Source organism: Panthera pardus, unplaced genomic scaffold (genome assembly GCF_024362965.1).
Source record: "Panthera pardus isolate Hobbes unplaced genomic scaffold, ASM2436296v1 HiC_scaffold_8, whole genome shotgun sequence".
NCBI lineage: Eukaryota > Metazoa > Chordata > Mammalia > Carnivora > Felidae > Panthera > Panthera pardus.
The window spans coordinates 23,375,125-23,395,579 of NW_026527013.1; the positions used below are offsets into that span (position 1 = coordinate 23,375,125).

At 44.8% G+C, this 20,455-nt stretch overlaps 1 protein-coding gene across 4 annotated transcripts in view; it reads left to right on the top strand.

Moving 5' to 3' along the window:
- CACNA2D3 (calcium voltage-gated channel auxiliary subunit alpha2delta 3) overlaps positions 1 to 20,455 on the top strand; it is an 859,023-nt gene that overhangs the window by 755,899 nt on the left and 82,669 nt on the right. For all 4 annotated transcript variants that reach the window (XM_053897956.1, XM_053897957.1, XM_053897958.1 and 1 more), the window contains 2 exons: positions 13,625 to 13,686; positions 14,900 to 14,944. In XM_053897956.1, coding sequence (XP_053753931.1) covers positions 13,625 to 13,686; positions 14,900 to 14,944 — 107 coding nt within the window. The remainder of the gene's footprint in view (positions 1 to 13,624; positions 13,687 to 14,899; positions 14,945 to 20,455) is intronic.

Sequence of the window (20,455 nt, forward strand, 5' to 3'; positions counted from 1 at the left end):
TGTGTTCCAGGAGTCCCCTTGGTTTCAGAACTAGGGTAGAGGAGGGGAAGGCAGACACCTGCGGGACATCATAGCGTGAGTCTTTCCTTCAGGCCGCGGGCACCTTGGATTCTCTTCCCTTTTCTGGTCAGGTCATCTTTCCTGAGAGGTCTGTTTGGGGGGCTGGAGGCAGGGTGGAAGGGAGAGGCACCAGCCCAGGCAATTCCCAAGCCACCCCTCCCACCCTGAGATTCCCCGAGGCCTCCATTTTTGAGACTCAAAATCCAGAATTTACTCCTTTGTTCTCTGAGTTTCTCTGTGCCCTCCCTTCCCTGAGGCCCTAAGCATGGAATGCTTTAGCTGAGGGAATGAGAAGAGCCAGGGGGTGCCAGGAAACTGGGAAGAATGTTGGTAACAACTGTGTTTCAAACTGTTATCCCTCAAAGAAAGCATGAAAGGCAAATGATTAACTGCCTAGTGCCTGGAACACAGTGCATTTGCTTGTTCATTCATTCATTTATTCATTCACTCAGTTTTTACTAAAAGCGTAGCAGGCACCATGGAACCTTCCTGGAAAGGATAAGGTCTGTGTCGAGGGACCCGGCTCACCACTGAGACCCCCATCTACACAGAGGGCTCTACAGAGAGGGCTCTGGGGTGTGGGTCTTGCTGAGAAGGATTTGCGTTTTCCTACCAAAGCAGAAAAGGAGGTGCCTGCCCCCCACCCCCACTCCCTACAGCCCCCCTTTGACACGTACAGGGATCTGACCAGTGCACCCTATTCTGAAAACCTGTCCAGGAACCCAGATGAGAGACTCAGGTGTAGCCAGCCACGTGCTTGGGAGCAATCACTTTATGACAGAAGATGGCCTTTCCATCCTCAACATCCACCTGATTAACTTACAGTACAAAACTGGTATCCTTCACTCCGAGGCTGATTTCCAAATATTCTAAGATCCTGAGATTCCAAGTGGTTGAAGAAAAATAGTGCTTCATTACTCCAGAATGCCGTCTGCCTTCTCGTTCTCTTCTCCCTCCCTGCTCATAAGCACCTTGTGCACAGCTGTTCTGGAAGCCTATCTGCCTTGGGCAGGTCTGATACAGCCAGACCATCTGCCACCCAGGTGTTTGACTTTGGAAATGGTACCTAGATGGCTGGAGGGAAGGAGGCCCAGTGGCATGCTGGCCTTGTTTCCCAGGCTGCCTTGCTGCAGGAGCTCACTCAATAAGTACATGGTTTTCCTTTGACTGTTTCCATTATTGTCCTTTTTATGTCAGATGAACTGGAGACACTGGGTACAGATGGAGAATGACGGTCTTGTTGATGCACAACTCTGAGGGCGTCATGAAGTGTGTGATTCTGCTTATGATGAGATATCCCCAGGATAATTACCAGTTTTCGTTTGAACATCATCGAGTCCTGCTCATTGCCCCTGTTAGAAAGACCAAGGGCATTCAGCTTCTTCACCTGCATTGGCCTTGCAGGTGGTCTCTTGCAGCTCTCGGACTCCATAAACTCCTCCCCAGCTGGGATTTTGCATGTGGTCCAAAATGCTCCCTCCACACTCCCTCTTCACCCGGTCCCTGGGTCCTCATAAATTTCTGCTCATCTTTGGGTCCTGCCTCTTTACTGAATACTTCCCCTAACTGTACCTGCAGAGAAAGCAGTGTGTTCTCAGAGGCTTTTAAGGTAATGGGCCAATCACCTAAACAAATCGGTCATCGATATCTGGAAAAGACAGAACCAATTTGAACATTCTGATAATTGTGCAAATATTCTGGATTGTTTAAATAGAGAATGATGGGTGACTTCTCTTGAAACCTCCAGTCTGCATTTTGTCTGAAAAACAAATAAACAAACACCCACAAAAACACACAGAGAGAAGGTGCTAGAACTCACAGTTGTGGAAACCTCTTTGGCTTTGCTCCGTGAGGCGAAAACAAAGTTGACGATCACTTCCTGACAGGGATGCTTAGGCCTGTAACTTACCTCTCTGATTCTCCGTCTTCTTACATGTAAAGTGTGGCTGGGAGTACTGTTCACCTTGTACAGTGCCGTGAGGATTGGCTGTGCAGTATCTAAAGCTTCAATTACTGGTATTATTTTTTTAAAGTTTATTTATTTACTTAGAGAGAGCATGAACAGGGGAAGGGCAGGGAGGTGGAGGGAGAGAGAAAGAATCCCAAACAGGCTCTGCACTATCAGTGCAGAGCCCGATGCAGGGTTCGAACTCATGACCTATAAGATCATGACCTGAGCTGAAATCGGGAGTGAGTGGGACACTTAACCCACTGAGCCATCCAGGTGCCCCTATGGTTATTATGTGATATAATTCCTATGATTTGATTTATAAACTAATTTCCATCATGGAATATACTGTGTGTAATTCCAAGACATGTCTGGTGAGCAGGGGAACATGTTTCATGAAATGATTCACATGCAAGCAAAATCACAACATGCTGACACTTACTAAGCTAAAATGACAGAGCCTTCAGGTTGAGGGGTAGACAGTATCTGGCAAGATGTAGATGAGATTGACGTGCCGATGGCAAAACTCGGGTTCTAGACTTCCCTGGGTCAGGAGCAGCCAGCAACAAGACCAAACCTCTCTGTCCCATCCCGGTGCCCCTGGCTCCACGAGTCCATCATCCCTCACCTCCTCACAGAAACCAGGCGGTCCCCACCTTCACCTGCCGGCATTTGCAAGATCTGTTCACATCTCACACCTGTCCCTTGCTGAGAACCTTTCCGTGGCTCTCCGTTTCCCTCAGGACAGTGTGCAAACCACCTGAATAGCAAAGGTGGGTCTCCTGAGAGAGTAAACTGTCTGAGAGTAGCTGACGTCACCATCAGCACCGCATCCAACTGTCCAATCATTCACTGATGCGTATTCACAAGGCCTGCCTGGGCTGGGCACGTTTCCTAGATACATGGAATACAGGTGTAAACATCCTCTGCCCTCGAGGGGCTTACCCCTCATCAGGTAGGAATGAAACACAACAAATAGCACATAATATAACTTAATGCCAAGAATCGATAAATGCTTTGAAGAAAAATAAAGCAGGTTTGCCTGTGTAGACAAAAAAAAACACTGGAATATCCTGTAGACCAAGAAAAGTCAGTGCTGTTCCCTCCTGCAGTGAAGGAGAACACCACCCTGCCAGGGTCTTAATATGCCCGCATAAGGGAAGGTCAAAAGGTATTTCTAGGGTTCTGGGGTCTGGAGGGTCTCTCAGTGTGGGATCGGATTGGGATTGGGCTGCTTTAAGGATGGTGGACTTCTCAAGTCTTGGTTTGATAAATGAGCACTTTCCCTATGGTCAGGAGCGGTCTGTTGCTCAGATAAATTGCTTTGGGGGAAGTTTCTCAAGCAAATCATGAGGTATTTTTTACTTGTTTACGGCCTTACATTTCTGGGCAAGAATTTTCTGGAACAAAGAGCAAAGTCACGAAAGTCATGTTGATGGAGGCGGCCTTGGTTCCCAGACCTGATGTTTTGCTGCAGGACACAAGTACCTCAGTGCTCTCAGGGCTCAGCCTGCAACAGAGGTCACCCCAGGTCTTTGCCTGGGATGCGCCGCGTGACCCTCAGTGTAGGGTTGCCAGATGTCGCAAATCAGAAGTATTTTATCTGGCGACCCTATGAGAGACCGTTGTGAATTTTTCAGTGAATTGTCTGCATATGAAATCTAGATTTTCAGCTTCTCCTTCAGCATCAGAATAGCCTATAGCATCCAGACTATATTCCCACAAGGCATCAGCTGAGCTGAGCTGCTCCCTTCATACCAGCACAGGGCTGTTTCTCATTCACCGCGCTTCCCACCCAGTCCTGGAAAGATCTGAGGTGGGGAGCTCTGGGATGGACTCAGGCTCGCTCAAATGAGCTGGGTGTGCTTACCCAAGTCCCCTTCCTTCCCTGTGCCCTGGAACATGAGCCGAAGGCTCAGAGGAGCTGGATGTGTCCCTCCAGCCCTGTGAGCCACCCACGTGGATATTTTAGCACTGCTTTGCATTAAATACAGTCACAAACATCCAACTCAGAGGTGTTTGGCAAATAAATGTGACCATTCTATTATGGGTTTTGAAATGTTTGGAAATCTGACCCTTGATTTTGTTATAATCTCTTTGGTAACTGTTATTAGGTGGTGACCTAATAAGAAATTATTAACTGGGGAGCTATAATTTGGAAGCTTATAATTTTCTTAATGGACATTGATTTGTGTAACCTGATTAAAATACAATGAAGCCTGAGGCTTAAATGTTTTATTCTGAAAGGCTGAAAAGATGGGAATTGACTCTAGAAATGTATTGGCTCCAAAACTTTATTGAAATAATATTATTTGAAGAGTTTTGTGAGCATAAAACAATGTGACAAAAAATAGTCGATGCCAGCTCCCGTGGCCTCAGAAAGCTGAGGGAATATAGGTTTCTTCAGATGGAGTCTGGAAAAATGCTTCCAGATTACCTCAGGAGTGAAAAGGAAGTTATGATTCCATCCCACGGCCCCGCTAATTCTTTTCAGCGTTGATTCTGTCAAGTAATTAGAATCAAAATGGAGGAAACATTCATAATTGTCACTTATTACACTTTCCCTGAGGTGACTGCTCCCGAGAAGCTTCGGCAGGACGAAAACAAAGCGATTACCAAAGAAATCTGCAGGCAACTGATGAGGCCTTCCTACACACATTCCCAGAAGCCAGCCACAGACTGGGTGGGGATGGTTCCAGATTAAAAGAGGCTTCCACAGCTATGAGTCTTCAAAGAAAATCTTTTGCTATCACATTGTCAATCGAGTGATAATGAATCCTGTTTCCACTCCCTCTCTCTTACCACAGGCGTACATCATGGGGCTCTTTGTTACTTAAAAGCATGTACAAGACAGTCCACCCCTCCCCCCTCCCGCACTGTACCACACAGAACACTTCAGAAGTGAAATATGCACTCGGTTTGGGGATGTATTTAAAACACCTCCTCCCCTTTTATCGTTGTATTTCTTCAGTTGGCATAGGCTAAAATATGAGGTGTGTCTACTGCTCTGAGGATGTTGTTTCCGCCCCCCCCCCCCCCCCAATTTCTGAAATAATACCATACCTTGGAGATTAATGTTCAGGCTTTACCAAGATTATAATAAACAAATATTGCTTTGATCTAAATATTTTTCAAACGGTTGTTGCTGATTGCTCTCTCTCCCCTATAATCTTTTAAGAAAGGCTTTGGACTTGGCTGTCTGACACCCAGGGGGACATGAAAACAGCTGCCTTTCCTTCCCCCTCATGGTGAGGATACTCTGTTCTCAGTTTCACCCAAATTAGTCCCAGGATTTCAGTTGTCTTTTTTGTCCAACATTCCATCATGCAATTCATTAAAATCTTCACATGAAATATTTAACAGATGAGTTATGTCATAATTCACATTACGGCTCTAAATTGTTATTCATGTGGTAAGTCATTTATCCTGGACATTAGCAGACCTCTGGAATGGGCTTGTATTTGATGTAAGGAAGGTTAGAATTCTTTTCCTCAACACCCCAGAACAGTGGCCTTATTCCAAACCCCCCGTTGATCGTGAAATATTCCCCCAAAAGTGACATGCAGATTCATTTGTTAGTTCGGCTTGCAATTAACTATGTTGAAAATAAACAGAAGAAAACATTTAAACAAATGTGGCCTGGCTAACAGCTATTACAGTTGACCGTTAATTAAGGCAAGTTGGAATCCAAATGTGCCAGCCCTTGTTACTGTCACCGCTAGCAATCATTGCCATTGTACACAAAGGAACGAAAAATCAGGGGCTCTGTCAAAGGGGGTTGAGGACAGAATGGGCGATATTAAGCCAGCTGAGTAAAAATAGCCACTACCTTGCTTGAGAAGTGTAACCAGCAGGAGCTCATTTTCGGGAAGAGATAACAAACGTATGGCCAGCATTTATTTGTAGAATGTAGGTTTTGAGAAAACTTGTCCCACTCAGGGTGACTGGGTAGCTCGGTCGGTTGAGTGTCTTTTCCACTCAGGTCATGATCTCACAGTTTGTGGGTTCAAGCCCCGTGTCAGACTTTGTGCTGACAGTGCAGAACCTGCTTCATATTTTCTCTTCCTCTCTCTCTGCCTCTCCCCTGCTCGTGCTCTCTCTGTCTCAAAAATAAACATTTAAAAAAATTTTTAGGAGCACCTAGGTGGCTCACTCCGTTAAGCGTCTGACTTCAGCTCAGGTCATGATCTCACAGTTCACAGATTCAAGCCCCACATTGGGCTCTGTGCTGACAGCTCAGAGCCTGGAGCCCATTCTGGATTCTGTGTCTCCCTCTCTCTCTCTCTCTGTCTCTCTCTCTCTCTCTCTCTCTCTGCCCCTCCCCCACTCACTCTCTGTCTCTCTCTCTCTCCTTCAAAAACAAATAAACATTAAAAAAAAAAACTTAATTTTTTTAAAAAGCAAAATAAAAGTCCCACTCTTAAGTAATGAAATACATGGGGTATTCTTAGCAGATATTTTATTTATTAACTTATTATAGTTTCAATTTTCTCTGATAAAGATGCAGTTGTCTACATATCCCTATCAATGGATTGGATCTATTACAAAAGACTTCTCTTTATGGGCCACACTAACTCAGGGTCACTCTGGAACCTTTCTCTGCCTGAGCACTGGGATGAAATAATTGTCACATGCTGCCATCAGTGACCAGTCTGTTGAGAAGCTTTGTTTGTTAGGTACCCTGTTGGATGAACACATGAAGCTGGTACTGCCAGACTGGGGACAATAAACTTCTTGGATTCTATATGCAGACCTGTCTAGCCTTGTCCTGAGTGTGCATAAGTGATCACAGTTCCAGAAGGGGTGCGTGAAGGGCTTGAACGATAGAGCACAGCTTTCCTTAATGTTGGGGAGGGGGGGTCAGAATCCATTCTAAAAGCTTGCTCAACTGAAAGAGAATCATCACCTTGTGTTTTCTGCTTCATCTTGCCAGGACTCATATGGTCTCTATCCCCCTTCTTTGGAATCATAATTTAGTACAGTATTTACCCACCAATATTATACCATAGACATTTCTAGCAGTGAACAAGATGGATTTATCCTGGGTGGGGTTTTTTTGTTCAGTCTCAATATATTGGCACGAAAAGTTGTATGTAGTGGTGAAATACAAGAATAACGGGTAAAAACTCTGGGAACAAATCATAGCAGGAAGGTTGACAACACTATCAAGCCTTTAGAGTGTTCGAATACACACCATTTTATTTTGTACCATTTACCCCCATCCCGCAAAAGTTCTGTGCAGAAGCTAAAGCTGGTATGACTGTCTTTTCAGGGACAGAGAGGTGAAGTAATACATCCTTTGCACACAGCAGTCTTAGAAACAGGGTTCACATCCAGTTCTTTCAGTAAAACTTTTCCTGGTTATAATTGGTTGCTGGCGGCTGGATTGTTCTTCTGTCTCCTGGATGAGCTCTCAATGTGTATCTGAATATACGGTATGGCTGGGAGAGTGGGCAAATGGAAGCAGGGGTGTCTGTGTGAGCTTGCGTGCCAGGCATGGTGAGCACTATTTTACAAACCGGATTTGTGCTCCTAGGGGTATGTTGCAAGTTGAGGCCAAGCCCACAGAAAATTATTTCTAAATGAGTACAATATGAAAAAGTTATTTTATTTCTAATTTTACATGTAACATTGTTCTTTGGCGGGTCTCGGATTACACTTGAATGCATGTCTATTAACCTGATATGAGATGCATGCATGATTTCATCTTGAATGCATTTGAATATAATAGCACTGGAAATGTAATTTGTATTCTCAAATTTTATAAAGCAAAATAAATAAATCTTGGGGGTGGTAGCCACATTGAGCATATTGCATTGATTTCTTTGGGTTTCTCTCAAACTAATTACCAACTTCCCCTTGTAAATCCAGGTCTTCTCACACTGGCGGTTCTAAATGATCTAAATCCTCCATACCTAAGTCATCCTCCTTTTTTGCACCTCCAGGGAGTGGGTAGCGTGGACAGCTCTGTGGAGAACTTTACCGTTGATCCTTAAAGAGTGCTAATACCCAGTTCCTCTCTGATGCTCCTGCTATCAGTGATCACTGTCCAACAGAACTCTCTGTGATGATGGAAATGTTGTTGAGCTACACGATCCACTACGGGAGCACTAGCCCCATGTGGCTATTGAGCACTGAAAATGTGACTAGCACAACTCTGGAAGTAAATTCTTAATTTTATTCTATTTTAATTAAAATAGCCACATGTAGCTGGTAGCCGCCAATCTGGACAGCACAGAACTGGAGCATTTGAGGTGTCTGTCCTGATTCAAGCACACTAGTCACTGACATCCCCACGTGAAATGGCTACATGTTTAGGTGCATGGATGACGCTCTGTGCTCATCTATATCCACTTGGGAATCCTGAAGTGCCATCCTCTTTTCAGTGATTTGACTGCCCTCTCCAGGTCCCCATCCCTGGCTGTTTTGTCTTCATATCAGTACACCCACCCCCTCGCACATACTGGGTTTCTGATAAATATGGAGGAGGAGAAGGAGGAGGAAGTAGGTAGTAAGGAAGTTTCAAAGTTGAGGAAGGAGGAAGCCTGGAAGATACTTCACTGAAAGTATGTGGTCTGCATTGCTGGGATGAAAATCTGTACCGAGGCCCTCCTGGAGTACTGAGGAGAGTTACAGGAAAAGTCACCTGAGTAATTCAAACCAAAAGTGATGTCAGTACTCCAGATGCCTGAATCATCTCCTGTGAAAGGGCCTGGGGCTCTTTGGGATGGCAGTTCTCGCAAAAATGGTTTTGTTGTTTTGCTGATTTCCAAAGACCATCCCAGTATCTGGGCGTCACTGTCCTAGAGGCACACACAATATTGGCACATTGGGAAGGGCCCCAAAGGATACCTTTTTCTGGGTCTATTCCACTCCTGAAGGTGAGTAAGGTACCACCCGATGCTGTCATGGAAAAAGGGGCTCTTGTTCTATGGTCATGGTGAAAGCCCCTGACAGGGGGTCTGGGAGCTTTTGTACTCAAATGGAAGTGAGGAGAACCATGAGCTCCAGGAGAAATATGTTGATGATTTTCTGGACTGTCTAAAAAATTTCAAACCCCAGGAATGGTGTTTTTATTTTCTGCATTCTCTTTGGGACTTGGGTTTCACTAAAGCATTTTCTGTCCTTGTTTTCCTTATTAAATTAGCAAGATTGACTTGAATCAGAGTATACTGTTATGGCTTAAAATGTTGTTGAAAGAGCAAAATAGACAGGCATGACAAATATCTTGGGTTCCATTTGGGATATGTGGGGGGTGGGGGAAGAGAGTGGGACTTGCTGAAGTAATAATGATTTTCTTCTGATAAGAGTTGGAAAAAAAACCCATGTGAAACAAAGATAAAGGAAAATAGTGAAAGGAATCTAAATTTCTGTTTGTGGAAGCTCCTATTTGTTTTCTTGAATAGAGTCGGCTAGAGGATGCTCCTTAAGCATTTTTGTCTGTTTGGCGGGGAAATGGCCGTTGGTGAGGGGTGGTATTAGGTTTTTTTGTTTTTTTGTGGGGTTTTTTTGTGTGTGTTTTTTCTCTCCGCTTTAAATCATTTTCATGCTTAAAAGATCATTAGCCAAATGTACCAAGTGGCTGGAGGTGCCTAACACCTCTTGTTCTCGTCTCCCACTGTCTGGACCATTTCCCTAGTACTTCCTCTTCAAGGCCTCCATCATGGACTTTCTAAAATATCGATCTGTGGTCCTGCCATATCTCTGCTTAATCTTAAATGGCTCCTCAGACCCCATAGCAAGTGTCAACAAACTTTTCCAGTGGAGGGCCAAATAACGTGAATTTTAGGCTTTGTGGGCCATTCAGTCTCTGTTACAACGACTCAGCACTGCCGTCACACTCATAGACAGTGTGGAAACAGATGCATGTGGCTGTGTTCCAATAAAACTTTATTTATAAAAAGAGGCTGGATCTGGCCCAAGGCCTACAGGAGACTCTTTAGATGCGTGGGCCCAACATTCAAGACCTTCAGCCGTTTGACCTCAACCTGCACAAGCATGTCCCCCACTCCCATTCCTTCAGCCTCAGAAGAGACTGTGGTCTTTTAAAAGGCTGCATCCTTTCATCTGCACTGTTTCCGTGCTTGGATTACCATATTGCCTCTGCTCTTACTTTTCCTGCCAGTCAGGTCTCCAGGTGTCACCTTACACAAAGCTCCTGCCAGCTCTCCCAGGCCAAACCCGCTCCATCTATTGTGCTCTTCAGCCCTGTGTGAAGTCTCTGACGTTGCCTTTACCATGTGGCTACACCACAGCTAGACACCATGGGATTATGTGTTCTCATTCCCCTGAGCACCCAACTGAGAGCTCAGCATAGGGAAGGCCACTGAACAAATGGTCATGGAGTTGACTTGCCAATGAGCTTGTGATTCTCTTAATCATAGCAAAGTACGTTAGCTTGTAGGCGAAAATGCTACGAAACCAGATGTGCTACCGGGAGCCAGGGGCCAGAGTTGCTGACAGGGGCAGAGGGGGTCAGCCAGCAAAAACACAGCCAGGGCAAAACCAAGCAGATGTGGCAGTCAGGACTTCAGACAGCCCTGTGGCATCGACCTCACGGCCCAGATGGGGGTGCGAGGAATGAGGAGCAAAGAAAGCGGTGTCTAGTTTAGGGCATCGGGAGCAGGGAAGGGACACAGCATGCTGGAGGGGGATCAGAGAGAAGCAGCCCACATGATTAATGGGATGGAGGGGCTGACTCAGGAGGAAAGATTAAAGCACTCTGAGGAACTGGGGTGCAGGCTGAAAGGGGCAGATGATAGCAGGCTTCAGGAATGTGAGATGGATAAACACCCAGGAGGGAATAGCAAGCTTCATTAGGGAGGTGAAAATTGGGGGGGGGGGGCGTCCATCAGAAGGATAGAAGGGGTTCTCAGAAAGGGCACGGGCTGCTGATGGGGAACCCAGGTGAGGATGGGTGGGCCAGGGGCAACTCTGGGCTACCGGAACAAGAGATAACCATGGAAAGGCCACTGTGGGGTGACGCTTTCAGGAAGCCCTCTGCTTTATCCTTTAGCATCCAGAAGCCTGCCATGGTTGTTGGCCATGGTCCTCACAAGTGGCCTTAGAATTACTGACTGCCAGCCTGGGATGAGCTGGCTGGGGACCAATGCCAAGGAGAAGCCACACAGAAAAGCACACGGAAGACGAGAGAGAAACTCACCTCCACTCTCCTCCTAGACACCAGTGAGTGGATGTCGCAACGTGTGGCCCTCTGTCCTGAAGTCAGCTCTCTGCTGCCCGCACCCTCCCTGTCGTTGGTAGAACCAGAGAAACTCCTCCAAGTCGCCTCTTAAGGGCAGGCCCTCACCTCTGCCTGCTGTGGATCTAAGCAAAGCCCAGCCTGCTCTGCAGTGCCCTCGGTTGGCCCCTCCCCAACGAGGATACGGCCTGTCAGGCATTTGGGAAGGTCAGATTTATTGGAAATAGCAGCACACAGCCTCCAACCTCCAAAATCACGTTCCTTGAGGTGTTCTCTGAAATGTTCTCTAGGGCCAGGAAGAGCAGCTTGTGTTGCAGTCTGACAAAGTGGTCCACGTGGTGGCAGGTCCCCCACAGCCAATTTACTAAGGCCTGTGGAGCGGCCGTGCTCAACCCTGGCTGCACATTAGAATCACTAGAGGCTGTTCTTCAGTTATGCTAGGGCACCTGGGTGGCTCAGTCAGGTAAGCATCCAACTCTTGATTTTGGCTCGGGTCATGATCTCACGGTTCATGAGACTGACCTCCACGTCTGGCTCTATGCTGCCAGTGCAGAGCGTGCTTGGGATTCTCTCTCTCTCCATCCCTCCCCTTGCTTATGCTCTCTCTCTCTCTCTCTCTCTTAAAATAAATAAATAAACTTTAAACGAAAAAATCTTCATTCAGCTACCCATGCCTAGACACCACTCCGAGGAAATCTAGTTTAAATGGTCTAGGTGTGGAGGGAGAAGGCACCCCAGGGATCAGTCCTTTCTAAAAAAGTTCCCTGGGTTCTAACGTGTGGAGAACTACCACCGCAAAGCCTCTATTTGGATGTGATTATAATTCATATTGATATTACTCTTTTTTCTCAATAACTACTGACTGTAATGTCACCTGAAAGGTTTTTTAAAAGGCAAGCATTTACCGATGGGTCATCTACATGCTCAGCACCTTGCTGGGGGGGCAGGAATCCAATGGGGAGCAAGATCAGGTGCCTGTCCTTTGAGAGCTTATGGTCCAGAAGGTGGGGAATGCTTTGAGCAAAGCCACGTGAATCCAGAGTGCTGAGATGGTGCATTCCAGAGACTTCCCATTCTGCATTTTGCAGCCATGTTCACTCTAGCCTTATCCTAGAGTCTGAATTTCTAAGTCCAAAGGTAGAAGATGAGTCCCTCCAAATGTGCATACCTCAGTCAACCTTGACTCTCAGGCTTGCTTCAACAATTTTTCTAATAAGTAGGAATGCACTTGATGGTTATAAGAGTAACAGGCCAAGACTTTCATAAATCTTCAGGTTCCTGAAGTTAGTATGGCAATGATTACCTAACTGGGGGATTAAACATGGTGGCATGTGGGATCTTAAGAGTATTGAGTGAACTTCCCCCACACCCCAACCATGTCTTTCCTTTGATGGGTACTGTTATTTAGGTTGAAGTTACTTTAGGTATTTAAGTAAAAGAAAACGTGTGGAAAGATAAATAACAATACTGGTGGTGTGCAGATGTGGCAAAAATAGGGAAGTTGGTGTGCAAAAGACTGAAGTTTGCAGAACTGCACTGGGACCAATGGCGTCCCGCGTGGAATCCAGTGTTTCCAGCACAGAATCGCATTCTTTCTTTCCAAACTCCTCTAACATCTTCTTACCATCTGATGAGCCTTCTGCTCTGCCTTGAGCACTTTCCGAAATGGTTTCAAGAGTTACATCATTTTGGCTTCAGGGAGAGAAACAGTGTGAGCTTGTTCATGTCCTGATTCTAAGGTTCCACCAAATGTTACTTCCCAAAGTTTCAAGTCACTTTCCTAACTTCTCTCTCTGTATGTTTCTCTCACTGGAACTGGCATGCACTGTTGCTCAAGGGAGCTTTTCATGGCCAAACAGAATTGCGTAATTCCCTCAAAGTTCCTGGGGAGAGAAAATCATCGAGATGTGGATACTGGGGGCCAGTTTAACTAAGTCACATCATAGCAAAGTGACTCCCTTCCAAACTCCAGCCTCGTGACAAGTGCTTTCCAAATGTTGTATCTCAAAAACACATGCATAGTATACATTTTACACATGCAAGTTCATACAGTAATAACTGAAACAAGAACCCAGAAGAAGCAATCATTTTCTAAATAGACTTTATTTTTTTCATTCCTGTTTTTAGCCTGGGTTTGGGAGGGGAGTGACCACAAGTGTATGAATTTTAGAAACACACAGGTAACGTGTCTCCAAAGAGTCATCAACAGTTCTGTGCGTATAATTAGCCTTGAGAATTCCTTACCTGAAAGGTAAAATGTCTTAGTTGTAGGCTTCACTGTAAATTTAGTTTTTAAGTTCTTATCTGGTATGCTTGCATCAGCTTTTCCCCGTGACAGATAACTTTCAATGATAATCTTAAGTAATTGTGGGAAGGAATCTCTAATGCCTTGTTTTATTTATAATTTGTCCCAGCTGTAGGCATTCAGATGAAACTTGAATTTTTCCAGAGGAAGTTCTGGACTGCCAGCAGACAGGTAAGTTATAATCAGCGTATTGAAGCATTAGCGACACTGTTATTATACAGGTGTTCACATTTGGGGACCCGGAGCCTAAAGTGCCAGATTTCCGATGAATGTTTGTAGAATGAACTGCTGGCCGCTCAGGTTACCTTTCATTTCACTGCAAAATAAAAGGCTGTCAGCATGTTAGACAGCACATGCTGGGAAAGAAGGCAATTTGCTCCTACAAAATGTTTTAATTGTGAAATCAAGATAGTCATCTTCCAAAGGAGCAGTTTTTCTTTTAACTATTGGTGACTTTTATGAATTTCCACAGTGATTTTTTTCTAACTTTGCGGTGCCTGGTTATCTATTTGTGAATTTCCTTATTGCAGTTTTGAAGGCCTTTGCATAACTAGATCTGACTAAGCATGCATCTGACTTCTTTGACCAGAGAGGGCTTCTATGCCTTGGAAAATCTGGAAGGCTTCCTTCTTTGCACTGTGTTCTCTGTATCGAGCAATCTCAGTAGTATTTGTGTAGTGATTCAGTGGAAATGGCAATTTTTCCCCAATTCTAAATGTTGGGGTAATATATTATTTCTTACATAAATACTTAAATAAACACTTTAGGAAACTATAGACTAAGACAGGAGTGTTTTTAAAGAGTCACTAGCCTTTATAAATTGTAAATTAAATACTCACACAATGATATTTTTTGTTACTCAAAGATTTGAGATCTTAAAAAGGTATCAATATTGAATGGCAACATAAGTTAAAATAGGCAACATAAATTAAAATGAAAAAGAGTCAGTTCCCCCCAAAATTGTCTTTTATATGACTATTTGGAGTTGGTATTGATTCTAGGGAAAGCAGACAATACTCATCTTGGAGCATTTCCTTTGTTTGTTTGTTTGTTTCTTTTTGAGAGAGAGATAGAGAGTATGCGGGCGCATGTGGGAGGGGTAGAGTGGGGGTGGGGAGAGAGAGAATCTCAGCCTCAGCCTGGAGCCCAACATGGGGCTTGACCCCACGAACCATGAGATCATGACCTGAGCCGAAATCAAGAGGACGCTTAACCGACTGAGACACCCAGGTGCCCCATTGGAGCATTCCCTTTGGATGAAATTTGGTTTTTGCATAAAAGACAAGGAAATAGCTTGTTCTTGAATAATTAAGTGGCAGCCATAGCAAATTCTGGAATGTCCAAGTAACAATACGTTTCCCCTTGCTTTCCCCCCACCCCACAGTGTGCCTCTCTGGATGGCAAATGCTCCATCAGCTGTGATGACGAGGTAAGAGGGCCCCTGGCCCTGTGTCTGCCCTGGTCAAGGGGAGGTGACAGAGGGTGCCTTCTCAAAGAGGAAGTGCCTCTGTAAAAGGAGCCATGTCTGACAGATTGCTCTGGACCAAGCTCCAAAAACTCAAGCACATTTGCTTTCTTTTCTTTCTTTTTTTTCTTTCTTCCCCTAATGAAATAGTTTATAAGACTTTGAAAAATGTGCTTAAATGTCCCACGGATGGCACTTTTGGAATTTTGGCATTTTATAGGAAATAATACAAATTGCTGCCATTTGGAGCTCATATGACAAGTCTCAAAGCTTTTGCCCCATATGTTATCTCTTCTCATCCTGGTAGTAACCCAATCAAATGGGTAGGAATGATCATCCCATTTGGCAGAGGGGGAAACTGAAGATCAGAGAAATGGCTTGCTTAATTTCATGTAATAAATGAGATGAAAATGTAAGGAGTTGAAAACTCAGGATTTTTTATTCTAGCATAGTGTTCTCTCCCATACCTCCTTCCCTCCCTTCCTTTCTTTTTATCTCTCTCTCTGTTGCTCTTTTGGGAAGAGGAATTTGAATCCCACCCGTGAGCAATAAGAGAAAAAAAATGTACCACTGCCATAAATTTACCCCTCAGACTTATGTTTTCACAGCATTTAATCCTGTACACCCTCTGCCCCATGATTTGGAGCAAGCAGGTATGTAGAGGCCTTCCGTGGTGGCTCAGGTAGCCTTTCTTTCGCTGCAGTAACTAAAACATTAGTCAATACATAAACCAGAACTTATAAATAATCATATTTATATTCCTTCTGGTTACCACAGGGATTCAACAAATCCTAACCAAATATAATGTCAACACAGAAAGCATAGATTAGGAATATATTTCAAAAAAGTAGGCAAAAACAAGGAGAGAAGTATAAAAGGGAAACCGGGATGAAGTTAAACACAAAAGGCTCAGTCCCCAAAGATCATTGTTATATGAATCACTATCCAAAGACTAAAAGCCAATCAATTAGCTTTTGAGCAGAAGTCCAATTTTCTTTGACCATCAGATCGAAAATAATTTTCCTTTAGGAAAGAACATTTTGTGACACCTTATGATCTATGCCCTCTAGTAAGTTAGAGAATGCCATTCAGAAGACACTCAAGAAGCCTCAAACCTCTCCTCTGCCTTTGAGACATTTATTATCATATTGGGGTACTCAGCTCAAGACAACATAGCTCAATAATAATATTGATTAATCAGTGCCACGAGACCCTGTGTTAAGCCCTTCACTCATATAGTAGGTACAATTACTAATCCCAATTTATGGCAAGAGAACTAAGGATAGTTTGTTGGTTAGTTGGGTGACTGGATGGATGGTTGGTTGGCTGGTGGGATGGATGGTGTTTTGGAGAGTTGATTGGTTGATTGGTTCCTGGGTAGTTGGATGGATAGATGGATGAATAGTTAAACAATTTGATGAATAAAACCTGAGGCAGTCATTTTCCTATATCCTCACTGCCTCTGTGCATCCTCACATATAAAAGTAAGTGGGAATGGGTGCCACTAACCAGAGTTAGAAACATCTATTATCTATTTGTTGTTCAATGACTGAATTCACAGGTGATATAGCACGGTGGTTAAACGAGCAGGCTGCAGAGTTAGAACAGCCGGCTTGAAATTGTGGCTCTGACAGTAATGAGCTGTCGACCTTGAGCAAGTTTCTGAACCTCTCTGTGGGGATAGGAATATCCACCTCACAGGGTAATGGCAAGGAATGAATGAGATAATATATGGAAAATGCATGGTACAGTTCCTGGCAAATGGTAAACACTCAATAAAGGTCAGCTATAAACCAAAAATGTCAACAGACTTTTTCTTCCCTTAGAGTTAGTGGCTCCCCTGAATCTAAAACCTCAGACAGCAATGGCATATGCCCTCTAGGAGTATTGGCAGCCTCCCCTGGGCCCAGTGAGCACAGCACATATGCCTTCCTCACCGCTAATGATCTTCTTCAGCGGTCACTGGGATAAGCCCTCCTATGAATGTCATGGAAAGGCCCACATACTTGGAAAATGACACATTGAGTTTGCTCTCATTTCTGAACTTGATCTGATGCTCAAATATCGTCATCCTGCACTGTGAAACTATCATCCATTCCCCATTTTTGACTCTAAGTTTGGCTTCAGGCAACTAGTTGACATAGTTTCACATGGAAATGCCAGTCCTGCTTTCCCACCAAAGTCCCTTCCCACCTTTCAGCACACTCTTTCCATGTCTCATTCTCCTTTCATGACTTTTAATTAAGCCTTTGAGACCATGTCCCTCCCTCTCCCCCAACTGCCCTCAAGTGATGAGGTCCCCATTAAAAACAGCTGTGGGGACTCATTAAGTTCACATGCTCTGGCTTCTCCTCTGCACTGAAGACCTGGCCCAACTCCCTCAGACTTATCAGACACGCTTTGCTTTGGACCCATTCCAGCCCCTCTGTCTCCCTCCATCAGTAGACTCCCTGAGCCCTGGCTGGAGTGCCCTGGGCTGCTGGGTGGAGTCAGTATGGCCAGATATCTTCCCATCTGGAAGAGTAGACATCCTTAGTTGGCCCAGGCGGTGCCTGAGCCATGTGACTTGGAGGGCCTGGCCGTGGGTCTGACTGAAGACTTTGGAGGAGCTCCATTCCATCCTGGGTGAATGTCAACTTTAGAGATCCAGAGGTAGTACTTCACACACTCATTCATTCCCTCCAGACATGTTTCCTAAGCCCTTTTATGTCACCCCTGGGGATCCAATGGGAAGTAGAGTCAGAAATGGCCTCTTTCCTACTGGAACTGACTGATTAGCAGGGGAGACAAGTGTACGTGATTATCCACTGTGATAAGTGCTGTGAATTAAACGAAAGGGGGGATCTGGGAAGGTTTCTCTGAGGAGATAACATGTAGGTCAACTGAAGAGGGAGGAGATGACATTGAAGACAGTGCCTGAAGCCAGAGAAGAGCTTCACGGGCAGAGAATACCATGTGCAAGGCACTGGCGTGGCCGAGGTTACTGCACTCTATGCAAGCGTGGTTGGCATTCGGATGGAAATGGAGAAGGAAAGTCCTGCCCACCTCTAATCTCAGCCTGACCTGTGGCACCGTTGTCTCACACTCTCATTTTCTTCTCCCACTCATCTTTCCAACAGCCTCCCTCTCCTAATGAGAGCACCAGAATATTTGCAAGGAGAGTGGAAGATGAGAACGTTCTCCCCTACTGGGGCAATTTGGAGGAGATGTTGGGGACAGTGAGTGGATCTAAAACTTCGTATTCCAGCGCAGCTGCTACCCTTGCTTGTCCAGAGGAGTCAAGATAATAATCAATGACTGGATTTTGTAAGGCCTTGTAGGCATTTCCTCTGGAATCTGAAGGGTCTCCTCGAAGTAGGACAGACTCGGGAAGGGCTAAATCCAAGCCACCTGGTGCCTCCATGTCTAGAACGACTCCAGTCAGGAGGGGGTTTGACAGTCAGTGCAGTAGCTATTGAGGGCAAGGGCACAGGGGATCCTACCAAGCACTTCTTTCCAAAATAACCACTTTGCAACAAATTGTTTAAAAGACAGTATCTTGATAAAGATAGTTGGCCAGTGATGAATAGATACATCATGTGGTGTGAAGTAAGGGTCAGACTGCTCTACAGCTGAAATATTAGGGTTGAAATTGTGAGACGTGGAGAAAAGTAGTAAGGAGTGACCCCTTACAGTGCACACCTGGAATGCAGAGACCCAGGCCCTACCCTCAGATGGAAGAACCAGCCCTCCCCCTCTGTCTCTCTTCCTCTCTCTCCCCACAAATGAAAACAACAGGCAGTATGAGACTGGGCTTCTAAGTGAGTTGTTTCAAATCATTGCTCAGCCTGCACCAACCAAACCAGGCAGAAGGCATCCCCCAAAAGAAAAAGGTTAAACAGAAAGCAACAAAGTTCAGCCTACCTGCCTGCACAACCTCTTGCTATGAACAATGGAACAGCTTCCCTTTCTGAGGAACTCTAAATTCATAGCATTAGGATACTAATTAGGATAAAAATGGCGCATAGTAGGTGATCAATAAACACTGTTTGCTGAGTGGATGCAAGCACAGGTTTTTGACGACTTACTGTGCCCCGTGCACCTTACACTGTGCTCAGCACTTTGCACTCTCTCATTTAATCTTCTCAGCAACCTAACAAAGGGTTCTTGCTAGCTCCACCTTTTAGGTAAGAAACCTGAGACTCACAGTGGTAAAGACTTTGCTCAAGGTCAACTGATAGCAATTGGTCGGAGTCTCTGATTCTGAAGTGGATGTGTTAGCCTGGGGGCTAAAACCACCTTCCGGTTAACACAGCCTTGGTGCTGTGTTTCCTACTCCCAAGTACCCTTCCTCATTGCCTTTCCTTACCACCTGTGACTGCCCAATTCCCATGGCCTCTAACCTCAGGTATCTACCTGATCTGCCTTTGGGACAGGAATCAGACCTCTCTGAGCAATCTTGACTTATCCAATCATCATCAAGAAAGGTTTTTTTTTTGTTTTTTTTTTTTTTTTTAAGGAAATCAAGTTCTCTCTGCCTCTCTTTCTCCCTGTCTGCATTTTTTTTCAAACAACCTCATCCCTACATGTTTTATCAAAGGTGGCTGTTGAATAGGCACTTACGATATCTGTCAAAATGTAGAGCTCTTTCCTCCAAGCCCTTCTGTCTGACTGTCCACCCTTAGGACAGGGTGATAAGTGGACACCTTCTAAGATGCTTGGCTTAGTTTGTGGGGAAAGTAGCATAGTGACAGAAAACTGAGAAAATATCTCCTCTATTTTCTTTTATTGGAGGAAAAGGAGTATGGAGAAGACAACTGAATATTAATTGTTGTAAAGAGACATAGAGAAAACAGTTGATCAGACTGGAATCTGGCAATTCTGTCCTTACTGCCCCATAACCTGGTACTCTGCTCACCTAAGTCCGTGGGCCAACTCACCTACACCACACTTCCCAGTAATCATTTAATCTAAGCACTTGCTGGTAAGGCTGCCTCTTCAGGAAATCATCATAGTCACATTAATGACACAGCATCCTTGATTTTGACCTTGGTTTTTTTTTCAGTGATTTGTATCACAACCTTGGCCATTCTGTTTCTTGCTTAAAAGGGTGACCAAGTATTTTTATAATCAGTGCAAACATGAAATTCAAAGCTACCCCTCAATAAGCATGGTCTTCTCTGCCACCAAGTTCCTGTCATGGAATCCTAACTTAAGGGGGAGCTGGGGCGGGGTGGGGGGGGGGGAAGAGAAATGAATGAAAAAAAATGTTAAATGGAAACATAGCCCAAGAAGTAAATGCCAATTTGTACTTGGTGTAGAAGAAACAAGTGTCATACCTCAGTCCTTACCCAGGAGCCCACCCACTATGTTGGAGCAAAATCTGAGGCACCTGTGAGGAAAGTGGAAGCTGAAGCATATAATCCTCCAGGAGCCTTGGCTGGCCCTCTTGTTCCTCTTTCAATTATTTCTGGTAGGATGTAGACTAATGTGACC